Source organism: Podarcis melisellensis (genome assembly GCF_964234715.1).
Source record: "Podarcis melisellensis genome assembly, chromosome: 9".
In the NCBI taxonomy this organism is placed as follows: Eukaryota; Metazoa; Chordata; class Lepidosauria; order Squamata; family Lacertidae; genus Podarcis; species Podarcis melisellensis.
The window spans coordinates 75,707,522-75,722,814 of record NC_138541.1 but is presented as its reverse complement, the minus strand read 5'-3'; the positions used below and the strand labels follow the sequence as shown (position 1 = coordinate 75,722,814).

Sequence of the window (15,293 nt, the reverse complement as noted above, 5' to 3'; positions counted from 1 at the left end):
GCAGATAAAGATGGAGAGCGGAACATTGTTTTCTCTTTTTAGTGCAAAAGTCCGTTGGCCTCACAGGCGGATTTAGACTGCCGCCTTCTCACGATTTTACGGTTCCCCTCTGTGGCCAACACAAGGCAGATCTTGCCAAATGCTTTTTCTGGAACCTCTGCGCGGTGTATTCTGATAAGAACACAGCAGGCTGCCTGATAAAATGGTCCCTGTCCTGAGTGCGGTTCTCCGCAGACGGACACGCGCCCCGGCCGCAGCAGATCAAAGTGAAAGTATGAATAGCAGCTCTTAGACAAGGCAATGCAATCCAGAGCCTATCGCATCATGTTTAGTCCCCTGCCCTTTCACCGATTAATATGGTAGTTATCTTACCAAAAGCTCAAAGTAGGTACCTTTCTGATGTATTAGAGGAATTGCAATATAACTGAGGATATAATCAACAAAGTTGCCTCTAACTGGTTAAAATATTATTTACTTTTCCCGTCCCATTCCTTATAAGCCACCAATACTTCGGGCGAAACATAGCTTGAAAAACCAACATTCCTGCCCTTAACTCGCAGCACCACGGATTGAAATTCCCTTCTGCGATTAAACCCATCTCTCCTCGATAAATCAGATACAGCTTTCTGGCCTAATCCCTCGTGTATGTTCGGCTAAGTAATCCACACCGAGCTCAAGGGGATTTATCCGCATTCAGTGAGCGCAGGAATTAGGACTGGAACCATAAACTCAATAGGAGTTTCTTCCGAGGAAACACGCATAGGATTGCGCAGCTAGCTGGTTATTTTCCCACTTAAAGCTTGCAGCCCTAAGGATTTTGGACCAAGAAGGTAAGGGGTGAAGTCCGCTCTTGCGGAGATCTGGTGGATCTGAAACCTCTTGTGATAAATGGCAGTGGGAATCCTTATGCTCCGAAGTCTGACGCCCTGGGGTTGGAGACACCCAGGGCTCTGTCATGGGCGCCTTCGCGCGCAACGAAACCGTCCGATCACCGGCTCAGTTGCGGGCACAACAATCCCTCTGCGCGAGCCGGCCGCGCTCTCCCCGCAAATGCATTCCCCTGGTGCTTAATTTTGGAGGAGAGAAACTCAGCATTGATGGGGCCGGAGCAGGAACTTGGAGGGAGACTCGTTCAAAAGCTGGAAGCTTCCCACCAAGTGACTCTTCAAGGGGTGTGTACACACACACACGGTGGCTGGGTGTGTACACACACACACGGGGGGAGGGAATGGCACACCTACGCCCACACGTACCCACAGAGGATGGTACTTGTTAGGTACTTATTAATACATCCCCTTGTGCTAAGAGAAGCAGCATCCAATCAAGGCGCTTGCTTGTCAAAGGGCTTCCACCACCAAGAAAGAAAGAATCGCTTCACTGTTTAAATGGCCATGAATTCCTCATCAAGCCCCCCTAGGTTAGCCCCTGCTGGGCCAACGTGTGGGACACCTCGGCGCTTCGCCGAAGCTAATAGGCAAAACCCAAATAGCTGCCCTTTGGCCCCAGTTGCTCAGTTGATCTCAAGCCCAAGTTCTCTCAGGTGTCCATAGGACACATTTCCTTCACCCAGCTATTTGTGTAGACGTGCGTTGCGTCCTCGATCGGAGTCTGCCCATTTTCTCGCGACTCCTTTAGCTATTGTGAGCCGAGATGCGAAAAGAAACCTTTCACAGCTAGTTAACCTCGGGAGAAACGCAGCCCATTCGTGTCTGTGTGTGTGTGCAGTGGGAGGAAGAGGAAGCAGCTTAGGAATCTAAAGCTGTGCTGTATATAAAATCTCGCTATCTCTACATGCAAGAAACCTTGAGGGCGACACCTGGTTTCAAAAGCAAGGATGCGCAGAGGCTTGGGCAGCCCATCCCCTTTTCATAAGTGCTCTTACCCAAAGGTTTGCAGGGAATGGATTAAGATTATTATTAAATTGATTGCCCGCCCTTCACCAGCAGATGCCAGGGAGGGTTACAACGATTTAAATTTTAGAATTAAAAACAGTTAAAGCAGAGCACATTTAAAACAGAACACACACACACACACACACACACAGTGCCCTCACAGAAGTAGGGTGGGCCTTGAAAATACAGACCTCGTGTATGAAGAGATTGGCACTGCCGTTGACTTTGCTATGGAGAATGGAAATGGAGTCACAGCGGCAGGCGATGTGGAGGCATTCAGTTGAATGGTCCACAACCCAGGAAAGACGAACTTCACTGTGGGGAAAGGCAGGTAGGATTCTACACCTAATGGACCCGAAACAAACTTCGTTGAGCACCTACAGATTAGCTTTCAAGCAGATACGGGCTAAAGGCCACATTGTCATGGGCCGAACTTCTTAGCGATCCAAAATTGAACACGTTTGCTTCCGAGACAAGGAAAGTGAAGCCGGAAACTATTATTTTTACTCGGAAACAGGTTCCACTATATTCATAGCAGGGCTAACCCCCCCCCCCCCATATAAAGTCAAGTTACTTTTCGTTTACAGGAATCACACCGAGCAGAATTCACCCAGGAAAGGGTCCTCTAACTAATTTTACTCGGTGGTAAGTCCGACTAAACTGGGCCTGAGAATCAAGGCCAGCCGTAGAAAAAGGAGACAGTAGTCAGGAGTTAAACTGAACTTTATAAATTAAAAAAATAATAGGTACAGGGGAACGGATTAACAAACAAATATTCACAAATATGCAGGCGTCCACCAGAGAGAATGACAGCGAGGTTTGCTGGGAAACTGAGACAGCGAAGAGACAGAGAAGACACTGAATAGTATTGAAACTCCCTTTAGAGGGTTCCCACCCCACCCCCTCAGGCCCGACTAAAATATTCACATTGAATATAAAAATAATTATCATAATAACAACAATTTAATACAACCGCAAAGTGCTAAAATATCAACTCTCCCAAATCCTCTCCATCATCGCCTCGAAGAACCCGGGCGCGATCCAGCGGAAAGTTACCCAGCGCAAGGCCCATGGAAGTGAATGGGCAGCGGGGACTCACTGGCGGCGGCTCCTCCGTTGCCCAAGGGGGCCAGTTCGCGCCGGAGAACTTCCGGCGGGGTTGCGCCGAGGCATACAATAGGTTTGGATTTATTTGCGCTGTTCTGGGGTGCGTGTTGGGCAAAATCTCACCCTTTTGCCGCCTCGAAGAAAGGGAAGGGTGGAGCGGAGGCTGCCTTACATTCATCCAGCCCCGTCGGGGAGGCTCCACTGGAGTTTCGCTGGAAGACCAAAAGACATGGGGGAGGGGCAGATGAAAGAATGATGTTCTTTGGGGTTCAGAGACAGCGGGTCAGGGCGCAGTTCTCCTCTGCCCCTGCTCCCCGCCCCCCGCCTGCCCACCCGCCCTCCCGGTCTCGTCCATTTGCCTTAGTCCGAAGCCACGGCTCTTAATCCAGCCTGGATCGAGGGCAGGGAGTCACTGCGTGGGTCACTGCGTGGCCCCGGCGGCCGCGGCGCAGGCGGAGAGAGCCCAGCCGGGTAGGCAATAATAGGGGTAATAGTAGGATGGCTGGAGAGAGAGGAGGGGCGGCGGCCGGAGGACCTCGCCCGGGTGATACTGCCTTTGGTCATCCCGGACTAGCACCTTGACAGCCACTTTCTTGGCGGCCGGCGCCGAGGACAGCAGATCCGCGGCCAGCTGGCGCCGCTTGGTCTTGTAGCGCCGGTTCTGGAACCAGATCTTCACCTGCGTCTCGGTGAGCTTGAGCGACGCGGCCAGGTCGGCGCGCTCGGGCCCGGACAGGTAGCGCTGGTGGTTGAAGCGTCGCTCCAGCTCGAAGACTTGCGCGTGGGAAAAAGCCGCCCGGGAGCGCTTCTTTCGCGGCTTCGGAGCTGCCGTCGAAGCGGCCATCGGGGCCGAGCCGGACCCAGCCGCCGCCGCCGCCTCGTCTTCCTCCGACGGGGCCTTGGAGCTCTTACCGCCACCTCTGTTGTTGCTCTGCTCTTCCTCAAGCTCGTCAGGATGGCTGCGATCTGAGGGAAACAGGGTGGAGGCACAAACAATCCAGAATCAGAAGAGGCGGGACCCCCCAAAATGCCCTCGCCACCCACACCCGACTCAAACCGGAGCGCACACGGCGGGGATCCCACTGTCGTCTTTTCAAAGGTTCGCACCCATTGGCAGTACAGTACCCGGCGCAGGGGCGACGTTTCGGATTTGGAGAGGCACAAAGGGGTGGGGTGTTGGTCAGAGAGAGGCAGAGAAAAGCAAATTTATCGCGTTTGTGTGTCACGCGGAAACACACACACACATTTTTAACTTGCACATCTCAACCCAATCCTCTTCATTGTGCCTTTGAAATGCCCACGCAGTGACCCAGTCTCATTCGAGAGTAAATCACAATAGTAACCCGGGTTTGGAACCAGAGTTGGCCAGAAATGTAGGAGAGTCCGTTTGATTCGAAGTGAGCTCGAGGTGAGCCTCCACGTCGCCCCTTCGCTGGCACCTCTGCTTAGGACGAGCGACGGAGCGACATTCGAAACACCCAACGCCCAGGACTGTGTTTTGTGGTTCGCGGCCACCCTTCCCGCCTCGGATCCCACATTACGCTTGACTCTGAAAGAAACACGATTCGGATCAAAGGCCGCCCGCCGTCGTAAACCACAGTCGGTTGTCAGCACCCCAGTAAATAGAGGGAGAAATGCCATTTCAAACAGCTTGCGTCCCTTGACCCCGAGAGACTTGCTTAGAAACAAGCCCGCCTGGACGCAAGGCTGTTGCAGGCGGGCGGCGGTCTCCGGACAGGGGCTCCCTTTCCGCTTTCAGCGAACAGGCTTTCATTTGGGAAAAGAGCCTAAGGCGAGCGCCCTATACGAGACTCACTCGGCCTGGGATTAAACCCCGTGGCATTTCGACAGACCACCCAAGCCTATATAAGGATCCAAGCGGAGCACCGCCAGACCAGGCGCTTCGGGGGAAGCCTGGCGGGACTCGCTTGGGGCTCTTCCCTTCCCACCGAGGGCAACGGGAACGTGTCGGAGGTGATTGGCCTGCCGGTCACGAGGCCCTCAGCAGAGTGGCTGGAGGAAGGCTGGACGGGGCTGGAACAAGGACCTCGAAGGGGCCCACGACCTCGCAGAGGGGCTTTGGGAACCCGCTCGCGAGACTATTGCGCCGCAGACACGCTTTCTGGCCGAGCGCATTATCGTCTATGCTGGATTGCCTTTTTTCGCTGTTCGGACGGCATTTTAATTTGTTTTGCCACAAACTGGCAAGCCGCGTTTGCTTTGTCGTCAAAAAGCGGGAGTTGGGCCGGGTCCCTGGCTCATCCAGGAAGGAGGCAGACCTCGGAACCAGACGTCGTTTGAAGGGGCAGAACTGGCGGGCAGAGGCTATGCATCCCTGCCGCCTCCCCTACCTCCAAAAAAACTCGCCCCCCGCCCAATTGCTGGAGTCTTGTCATTAATAAGCAGTTATTTTTCTTTGAGATCCTAACATATGGGATGCAACTTCACACCTAGACATATACTTTGTTCTTTCTGTGCCCCCCCCCGCGCCCATCGTTCTATCTAGTGCTGCCTCTGGAGTTTGGATGGAAGCTCCTGCAGTCCGACCGCGAGCCTGCAAAGTCAGGAGGAGGGGAGGGAAGGAGGAAGGCCTCCTTCGGGAATCCCGGGGAGGGGGACCAAACCAAAATGGCCCGTCCCTCCCAGGGGACACCTGATTCCCGTCTCAGTGAGATACCTGTCCTCCGCCCCTGCACTCAAAACGGGGCTGGGGTGGACGGGCTCCACCTACAGCACAGCGCCAAATAGAGGTCACCCCCCCACACACACACCCATCGAGTTCAGTGCAGGGCGGCGAAAGCCTTTCTCTTTCACTCACGCATGAAAGTCGGCAGCTGGACCTTTGCGGAGTTAGGAGGGAAGCCCCAGTCCCGGCGATCCGGCAGGCGATCCCAGTTGGCAAACCAGGCAGGGAAAGGCTTCGGAGAGCCGAGCCCACTCAAGGCCACGCCACATCCGGCCACAGGCGTGAAAACCCAAAACGAAGCAACGGCGGTGGGCCTAGAAGCATTTAGGAGGATCTGCGTCTGTGTTTTACACGGGAGTAAGCAGCACTAGTGGGCTCGTCCGCAGGACAGAGAGCAAAGTACACAAGCCGTTTCAATGGCTGCAGCTGAATTATTGTTTTGGTTGACCTTGCGAGTCTCAATTCGGATTAACCGAAGTATTTAGAGCTCCGTTGATCTTAAAATCGTGCTCAGTACTGTACTACGTAGGGTTTAATGAGGTTGTGGATCGGACCGGCCAAAATATTCCTTACATGAAATTTAATTCGGCTCACGTGACTGGAAATCCTGGAACCGTGCAACTGAAAAGAGATTTTAGCCGCCTCCCGCAAATAAGTATCACTTGCTTGCTCTCCCACTACGGCGGCAGCTGCTCTCCCCTTCTCCCCGTGGAAATGGATCCTCATTCAGAGGCACGATCCTGCCTTATGAAAGCTGCACCTCAAAGCTTACATTAAAAAAACGAAAACAAAAATTCGGGACTTAAGGCGGCGAAGTTAAGCGCAGGAGTTCCACGCAAAAGTCTGAAGTATGCGCGCAACTCTGCTTAAGAACTGACTAGGCTCGAAAGCCCGCAGCTTGGGCTGGATCGCGGGGCTACTGCTCTTGTTTTCAGGGCTATTATTCCCGCCCTCGAGGCTGAAATAAACTTGCTTCTTCTCCGTTCCTGGACGTCCATTCCCCCGGGTCTTTTTGCTCCCAGACCTCGCCCGGCCTGCCAGCCTTGGTTCTTCCGCAATGGCCACCAGGCGAACAAGCGCCCCTGAAGGCTGGGAAACTCCCTGGAGTAAAACAGCCCTCTGCATGGTTTCCGGAGTAGGCCGGAAGGAACAAATTGACTTCTTCTTTTTTGGGGGGGGGGGTGCGGCTCTCGGTAATGGCTCTGCCCCGAAGATGCTGCTTCTCCCCGCAGGCAAGGCGCCCTATAGCACGGCCCCTCCCTGGCACGTGGACGAGGAACCGGGTCGCCATGTAAGTGGGTACCAGGCAGCGGGACTCCCCGCCCCGGATTTTGCCACCAAATTCGCATCCTTTTGGATCGCATCCCGAAGTCTGCGTCCAGAGGAGCCGCCTCGGGGTTGAGGAAACGAGGAGAGTCGCCGTTTTCAAGCGAAAGTCTAAGAGGCTCTAGGCCAGTTGCTCTCTGGGACGGAGGGCCTGCACGCAGCCTGCCTCCAAGTCCGGGGCCTACAGAATATGGCGAGCGGGGACTGGGAGTAACAGCGGGTGATGGACTCACTGTCTAGCCTGCAGCCTTATCTGTACCCGCTTAACCCCACTGAACTGAACGGAAGCCATTTCTGTCTAGGATTTCTGCCTAGGGTTGTGCTGTAGACGAATTAAGTGAAATACTATGGATTAAAAAGAAACAGATTTCTATATAATAAAGTTGGGAGTAGAGTTCGGGAAGATGGGATTATAAGGGTCCGCATAACCGTAATTTTAGTGGAGATTACTACAAGGCTGGTGTGCGCCTGTGTCTTTGCAGGACTGCAAGACACACGGGCAAAGCAAAAACAGAAATAAATAAGCTGCAACTTTATGCTCCAGTGTTTTAAAAGCAACTGGCTTTGCATGGGCCCTAAGCTTTGAATAACCAAGGCGCTGAAAGGTTCCATTTAAAATGTAGCAAGGTGCGAGACCTGAAGATCGTGACCCATTTAATTAATATTTTAAAAGAGTTCTTTCTCTTTTGGGCGGAGGGAAGTTGTGGCCTTGAACATCAATAGACTCTGCTTGTAACGTTGAGATGCACTATTTAAACAAAGGCAATCGTAAAATACACTTAAGCCTTCGGGACGAGAGCTACAGTAAAACCTTCTACGCGCCGATTGAGGACATGCACGGCGCTTTTTATGGAGAAACCATTAAAAAACACGACTCCCTGGGCCGCAAGCTGGAAGGGTCCAGAATTCTGTGGCCTCAGCCCGAGTTTGTCCACCATGAGCAGCAGGAGAGAGCGAGACGCAGTCAGTAGTGCTAAATTCTCCTTCCCATTCGTCTCCATTCGGACGAACAGCGCACTCTTACGCGCGTGCGTTCGGGACCAAGTCTAAGTGCACTGCAGTGGGCCTTAGATCTAGGTGTAAGTGTGCAAAGGACTGCAGCGTTAAAATAGTAGTTGGATCGTTCCCCCTACAGCATGTTTCCTAGGGCAGGGATCTTCTCGCTCAAAGTGGAACTCTAAAGCGGCCCTAACAGGCTAACTGGCGTCTCCAGATCAGTGGGGCAGATTCGTTCCTTTGGCGCACGGAGGGTGCGTGTTTCTCTGTGTTAACACGCGATGATTTAGGGTGGATATTCTCCCCCCCCCCCCGCCCCTGCCCTGCAATTCCAATTCGTGCTTAATAGGTGCCGCGGAACTGGCATTTCCGGGAATCAGCTCCTGCGAGCAAAGCGCCTTGGGTTGGCCATTTTAATCCGGATTTCAAAAGCGCAAACTCCACCCTGGGACTCCCGCGTAATCTCTGCGTACCTGAGATTCGGGCTGAGAGCTCAATGTCGCTGAGACCCTCTGGGGACCGTTCCTGGAGCTCCTGTCCCGGCGGCTCCCTGCCCGAGCCCTCCGACAGCGACCGGGCGCCGGAACCAGAGGACTGCCCTTCTCGTGGCCTCCGGGAGGCCGCGGGCGATTTGCTGCCGTCCTCGTCGTCGTCCTCTTCGTCGTCGTCGTCCTCCTCCTTGTCGCCCTCTGGCTCCTCGCTCAGGACCGAGTCGGAGTCCCAGACGGCGAGTCCGGGAGCCCTGGAAGCCGCGGGGGCCAAGGCGGAGGCAGGCTGGTGCTGCTGCAGCGCCGCGGCCAGCGCCGCGGCTTCGTCGCCGAAGAGCCTCCAGCAGCAGGCGGGCGCCACGTCGGGGCTGGCGGAGGCGCCCCCTGCGGGCGGCGGGGGCTGCAGTCGGCCTTGCAGGAAGCCTCGCGCACTCCGCTCTTCCTTTTTGTTGAGGATGGCCTGGATGGAGAAGGGCGTCGGGGCAGGGGTGCTGCTGCTGCGCACCGCCATCGGTCTCCGGCCCCCGCCCCTCGCCCGCTCCTAGGGCGCCTTCTCCAGCGGGAAGCCTCCCTTCAGCTGGGCGAGCGCATCGCCTCTCCTCGGGCTGCAGCAGCGGCGGCGCCGTCGGGGCCCCGGGGCGTCCTGCGCAGTCTTCCCATAAAGAGCCCGGCAGGCGTCGGGTCCGCCTGGTGGGCTCGCGCCCGCTCGGCGCGGCTCCTCGCGCTCCGGTCCCCCCTCGGCAGGCCCTCCCCGTCGTTCCCCCTCCACCTCTGTTTCTTTCCTCTCCCCTCCTCGGCCTTTTTCATGCGAGCCCAGCTGTCATTCCTCTCCCGTGAGTGACAGCTCCCGGGCCGGCCTTTCCCATTGGGCAGGGCTCTGCCCCGGGAGCCGCCTGATTGGCTCTCACGGCAGCCCGAAGAAGTTGTTAATTTTTTCCAGGCAAAGCGATCTGGGCGCGAGTTGGGGGTCCCGGACCAGCGCTGCCCGTTAACCCTTTCCCAGCCGAGCCTCCGCGCCGTGGCTTCGCTGCCTTTCGCTCCGCGAGAAAACTATTAACTGCAGCTCGCTGTGCTCACGATCCTGTACTCGCTGAACTTCAGTGAGACATACTTCTGAGTAAGCGGCGAAGGGACCCGGCTGTCAAACTCCGCCGAGGGAAACGTCTTTTGCAAAACGAACCAATAGCGCGCGGGGGGCGGGTGGGGAGGGGGCGAGATCTGTCTCGAACATGGAGAAACTAATGGAAACCGTTTAATTTCCCCCTCCAGTCGAGTGCAACATTTTTTCTAGGTTGCAAACATTTTCTCTCCCTGTGTAGTTTTCAAATGGTCGATTTAATGTTATTTCTGTATAATCCCACCTCGGATATGCAGTTAGGTGCTTCGATATTGAGATGATGGGCCTTCAAATGTTTTCCTGTTAGGCAATTTTATCAGATGAGGTCAGTTTTGTCGTGGCGATGATGTTATATCAAAGATGAATTATTTTTAATCAGTTTTGCGACAGCTATTTCCCCCATCATGGATAGGTGCTAGATGCTAGATAGATCCTTCCAGCATGGTATTCATTCGTTGCATCAGAAGCCCCTGTTAGCACAGTGAAAGAAAAAAATTACTATAGAGATGATTAACTGGACGCATCATTAGTAATCAAAGAGAGTCTTTGATTATTGATAATTCATGACAAGGCCAATAGAGAAGTAACAAATCTCGCTCTTCCTTCTTCCTGGAAGCATGGAAAGCGTCTTCTGCAAGCCGTTGAAAACTCCAGAGTCCTGCGGTACCTTAAAGGCCAACAAAGTTAGAGCGTGATCCGGATTCCAATGGGGGAACTAAAGAGCAACTTCTCAGGCTGAAACGGGACGCAACTTTGAGCTCGACTCTGGCAGCGTTGTGCCCTAAAGTAGTCAGAACCTGAGCTTTCGTAATAAGAGCTTGTAAACCAATTAAAAAACAACAATTCTTAATGTAGCACGTATGGCGATGGCTTTCCTTCTTTACATTCCCTGGAGACGCAGCTCTTCTGTTTCCCATTCGCAACCCGGGGCAGCTTGGCGACTCTCAGAGAACTTTCCAAGTGTGTCGGGTACACGTTACGAGAAAGCCAGGCGTTGAAATAAAGTGATCTGGTGCTTCAGCTGCCCAACATTTCCCAAAATGTGCAACCATTCCCCGGCGCTTGTTGCAGGCAAACAGATCTGCAAAGGAAAATCATTTTTGCGAGGTCTCTGCGTGTACGTGCAGGAAACAGATCGAGGTGGAAGAGGCCCAGGGGAAGAAGGCACAATCGATAAAAGCCGGGGGGGGGGTGGAGAATGCAAAAAGTAGGGGCGACAGGGGTGGGGGGGCGACTTTTGTGGGGTTTCAAAATGCTGCACGCCTAAGGAAAGTTGGAGGTCAGCTTGACATTGGTGTGTGCGAGCAGCAGCAAAAAAAATGCTATGGGGGGGCTCCATCGAAAGGAGGGCAGGGAGCAGGCGATCACTATCCTACAGGGCGAGGGGTGTAAATACGCGTCCATCTTAGGCGATCCACTCCAGAGCCGTCCTTCGGGCCTCGTGGCCTATCCTGAGGCCTCCAAGAGGCGAGGCGCCAAGCGCCCTTTCCTTCCCGCTCAAGAGGGAGCTGCAGGCGGGACCCGGGCGAGGCCAAGGTCCCGTGGAGCGAAGAGTCCGGCCCTTGTGAGGGGCCCGCGCAGCCCGGCCCCGAGGAAAGGGCAGGCGGGCAGCAGAGCCCGAGGCCCAGCTTCACTCGCTTCTTCTTCCCGGGCGAGGCGGGGGCGCCATTTTGTCGGCGGGGCGCATTACAAGAGGGGAGCCTAACCAACCGGGTTTCGCGCCCTTTCCCCGCAGAGCGAACCGTCGCCTGAAGGTCGCCGCGGGCTGCCGGGGAAGGCGGGAGGCCGCGAGGAGAAGCCTGGCTGGCAGGCGGCTGGAGGCGGCAGGGGCAGGGAGGCCTCTCCTTTTCCTCGTCCTCTGCCCGCCGCCTCTCGGTGGGCCTCAGCGGCTTCGGAACTCGCCCAAAGACCCGGGCCCCGTTTGCGGAGGGCACCCAGTTATTCAGGGTGCTGGAACGACAACAGCGGCCAAAGCTTTTTACAGAAGAAGCGGGTGGGTGTTTCGCTCAGAGCTCCACAAGGTGGGGATGAGCATGAAGTTGGCCCCAAAGGCCCGACTGAAACCCGCGAGGAAGAGATGGCCGAGCCATCCCGCCCTCCTCAGCCGCCCTTGACTTGACTCTCTGAGGTGAGGAGGCGCAGGCCCCGAAAGAGACGGAGCCCGCCCGCCTCACGAAAGGGAACGGAAACACCTCGGCCAAGAGGCCGCCTCAGGCCCCCGGGCCAAGCTCCTCTCTCGCGCTGGGCATGGTCGCCTCAGAAAGGCTCTTGCAGGGCAGGAGAAGGTTCCCCAAAGGGCAGCCCCAAGGCTCGAGAGGCGCAGCCCTGACAGGAGAAGGCGGCGGCGCGTTCGGGGCTCCTTCTGGTGTTTTGTTGAGGGGAAAAGGCGCGCGAGGCCCCGTCCCGCGATGGAGGGGTACGGAGCGAGTGGGTGGGCGGGGAGCTTCCCGTCGCCGCCAGTGGATCCTCCTCGATCGCCCAGTGAAGCCGGATCCTGCGGGGAGATTTAGGGCCGGAGAAGGGAAGCGCTCTCTCGGACCTCGGGCCCTTTGAGTCCCGAGGCCAGTCGCTGAGGAAAAGCGCGCGAAGGGGCCGCGGGGCTCTGGGTCCGGCTGGCGGGCTTCCCGGAGGCCCCTGGATCCTGGCTGGGGGAAGCAGGCCGCCTTCCAACAGGTCCTGTTCTCTTATGACCAGCCCAGTCGCCCGTCTCCGCCATTGCCTGCCAGCAACATAAAATCGAGGGTGAAGAGCAGGGGGCATCGGGGCAGATCCAACAGAGGAAGATGGCTCCCCCCCCCAAGCTTCGTGGCACTGGGCACGCGGGGACTTGCTCCCGTGAAAAGAGGGCCTCGCTCGGATCGGGTCACATTGGTTGGCCAAGTCGGGAGGGGGAAGGAAGATCCAGGGCTGCCCCGTGGAGAGGGCCCAGCCCAAGGTCGCACCCACGACAGCCCAGACTCGCCTAAAAAGACACGCGAGCCAAACACGTCTGGATCCCCATTGATTTCAATGGGGGAAGACGCTCATCTGTATTCGAAAGAAAGCCATATAAGAAATGCAACAGGATGGATTTCCTTCGTTTTTGCAAACCGCTTTAAGAGGTTTTTTTTAAAAAAAAAAACAATCAGGCGGGGTATATATAAACAAATTTCTCTCCCGCCCTTCCTCACACACGTGTTCCCAGGGCTGGGTTCATCAAATACAACATCTAGAACAGGCACCCCCAAACTTGGCCCTACAGATGCTTTGGGACTACAACTCCCATCATTCCTAGCTAACAGGACCAGTGGTCAGGGATGATGGGAATTGTAGTCCCAAAGCAGCTGGAAGGCCGAGTTTGGGGGTGCCTGATCTAGAACAAATAGAACAAGGGCTACTCCTGATTCCCAATGTTTGGTGAACCGGAATCATCCTCCTTAGCAAGCGTTCATCGTTGCAACCTTAAACGCCGACTCAGCTCTATCCTTGCAACCAACACCATCCGCAAGGCTTTAGCTTTGGCGTGTCCAAAATTTTGATGTCAAAATCACACTCGCTAAATGCAAGGAGAAATCGCTTCCCGGGATCAGGAGCAGGGAGTTCCAGCGATGCCTTTCTTCCACAGCTCAGCGATAGAGCAGGTCCCCCCAAATCCAACCCCCAGCACCTCCAGGGGTGGGGAAGACTCCTCTGGAGCCCCAAAGAGCCGCTGCTAGTTCGTGTAGACTTGTGCCGTGCAGACCTTTGGCCGGTCATTTGTTGCCGGACTCCAACTCCCATCAGCCTCAGCAAGCATGGCCAATGGTCACAGATGATAGGAGTTGTAGTCCAGCAACGTCAGGCGGCCCAAAGCGTTCCCCACACCTGGTTTGTAGACAATACTGAACTAAATGGACCAGTGAGACGCACAGAGGTGTATCCGTTTTTGACCTTGTGGATTTGGCTGCTCCAGCATGACTTCGGAGTGGGCTGTTATCAGGATGCTAATTCATAGCTAGAGGACGGAAAAGGAAGCTAGATCCGACCTGGGTGTCCGCCTCCAACTCGCCCCCTCTTTCTTTGAGCCAGGGATGCTCACCTGGCAAGGGAGAAGGAGAGACATGTGGCCGTGAGCATTTAAGGCTGCACTCTACTCGCACTTTTTTCATTGGAGACTCCCATTGACTTCAGAGAGATTTACTCCCGCGTAAAGGTGCATAGGAAGGATCCAGCTGCACAAGTTAGACTTGAAGGGAGAGGGGAAATCTCCCATCAGATTTCCCCCTCTCCTTTTTTGTGAAGATCTAAAGCGGGATGAGGGCCCGGCTGAAAGGGATCAGACCGTGGGTTAAGAATAGTCCTTGCTACCTGAGTCGGCAGGTAGAGTGAAAAGGTAGCTCTGTCTCCCCACCTCCCGGTCACTGGTCGCTAACTGCAGGGCTGGCAGGCGGAAGTGCCTGGGCATAGCTAAGGGGAGGCAGGGAGGGGTCGTTGCAAACCCCCCGTCAATAAAAAAGCACATAGCTAACTGAAGTTCTGCACCCCCCCCAACAAAATTCTGGCTGTGCATGAATTGATTCCCATGCAAGTAAGGAAGCACTTGATCTATGTCCGTCCTCATATATTTCCATACCCTCCAACGTTTCCCCGATGAGAATAGGGACGTCCCATTCCAGAATGATAATTTTAGTATTTATACCCTACGCATCTTACTGGGATGCCCCAGCCACTCTGGGCAGCTTCCGACACCTATGAAAACACAACAAAACATCACACATTAAAAAACCTTCGCTTTACAGGATTGCCTTCAGACGGATCCAGGGTCGGATAACTCCATACCCTCCAACATTTCTCAAATGAAAATAGGGATGTCCTAAGGAAAAGCGGGACATTCCAGAATCAGATCAGAAACCGGGAAATCAGGGACGCCCCTGGAAAATAGGGACAGTTGCAGGGTCTGTATTTCTCGGCCTCATGGGGGAATATCAACCGCGCATATAACTCAACTTGTTTCGGAAGACCAACCTTTTTAATCCGAGCAGACAGCCGAAACACTCAGTACCCAATGAGTGTATTTGGAAAAAACAGCCCGTCCCCAATACATAGACACAAATAGATATTGTGCGCCACCTAGAGGCATATGGCTATCACTGCCTTCTGAAGCGGAGTGGGGCGAAGGATAATACAGTGGTACCTCGGGTTACATATGCTTCAGGTTACATACGCTTCAAGTTACAGACTCCGCTAACTTAGAAATAGTACCTCGGGTTAAGATGCTTCAGGATGAGAACAGAAATCGTGCAGCGGCGGCACAGCGGCAGCAGGAGGCCCCATTAGCTAAAGTGGTGCTTCAGGTTAAGAACAGTTTCAGGTTAAGAACGGACCTCCAGAACGAATTAAGTACTTAACCCGAGGTACCACTGTAGAATCACAGAACTGTAGAATTTGAAAGGACCCCAAGGGCCATCTAGTCCAACCTTCTGCAATGCGGAAATCTCAACACTCGGCACCCCACGCAATTTGACCCTACTTAGCTTTTACAAAACATGCTAGCAGTTTTATTGCTGCACCACTAAGATGGGATATTACCTTGCAGCTGATAATTTCTATTTCAACAGCATTTTAGCTATTAAATAAAGGACTGGGAAAGTTAAATGTTCTTTTTTGTTCAACTGGCTGCTTACTAGCCGAATCCTATCAGTTTCTCTCCCAGTGATGCTCTC

General features: G+C 54.6%; 1 protein-coding gene across 2 annotated transcripts; it reads right to left on the bottom strand.

Annotated features, from left to right (window-relative positions):
• Positions 1-2,615: 2,615 nt before the first annotated feature.
• Positions 2,616-10,620, bottom strand: NKX3-2 (NK3 homeobox 2). Of its 2 annotated transcripts, XM_081926306.1 has the most exons (3): positions 8,481-10,620; positions 3,679-3,965; positions 2,616-3,211 (listed from the first exon to the last, which is right to left on the bottom strand). In XM_081926306.1, the coding sequence occupies exons 1-3, from the start codon at positions 9,004-9,006 to the stop codon at positions 3,119-3,121; spliced, it is 906 nt and encodes a 301-aa protein (XP_081782432.1). In that variant the 5' UTR covers positions 9,007-10,620; the 3' UTR covers positions 2,616-3,118. The 2 variants fall into 2 exon arrangements, with proteins under 2 accessions (XP_081782432.1, XP_081782431.1); XM_081926305.1 differs by lacking the exon at positions 2,616-3,211 and having other exon boundaries at positions 3,333-3,965.
• Between the last annotated feature and the right edge of the window lie 4,673 nt (positions 10,621-15,293).

Excerpts from the sequence above, each read along its gene's own strand:
- NKX3-2 (XM_081926305.1), bottom strand. The coding sequence starts at position 9,006 with ATGGCGGTGCGCAGCAGCAGCACCCCTGCCCCGACGCCCTTCTCCATC. Across the intron at positions 3,966-8,480 it reads GCTCTCAGCCCGAATCTCAG|ATCGCAGCCATCCTGACGAG; the intron begins GTACGCAGAGAT and ends TGTTTCCCTCAG.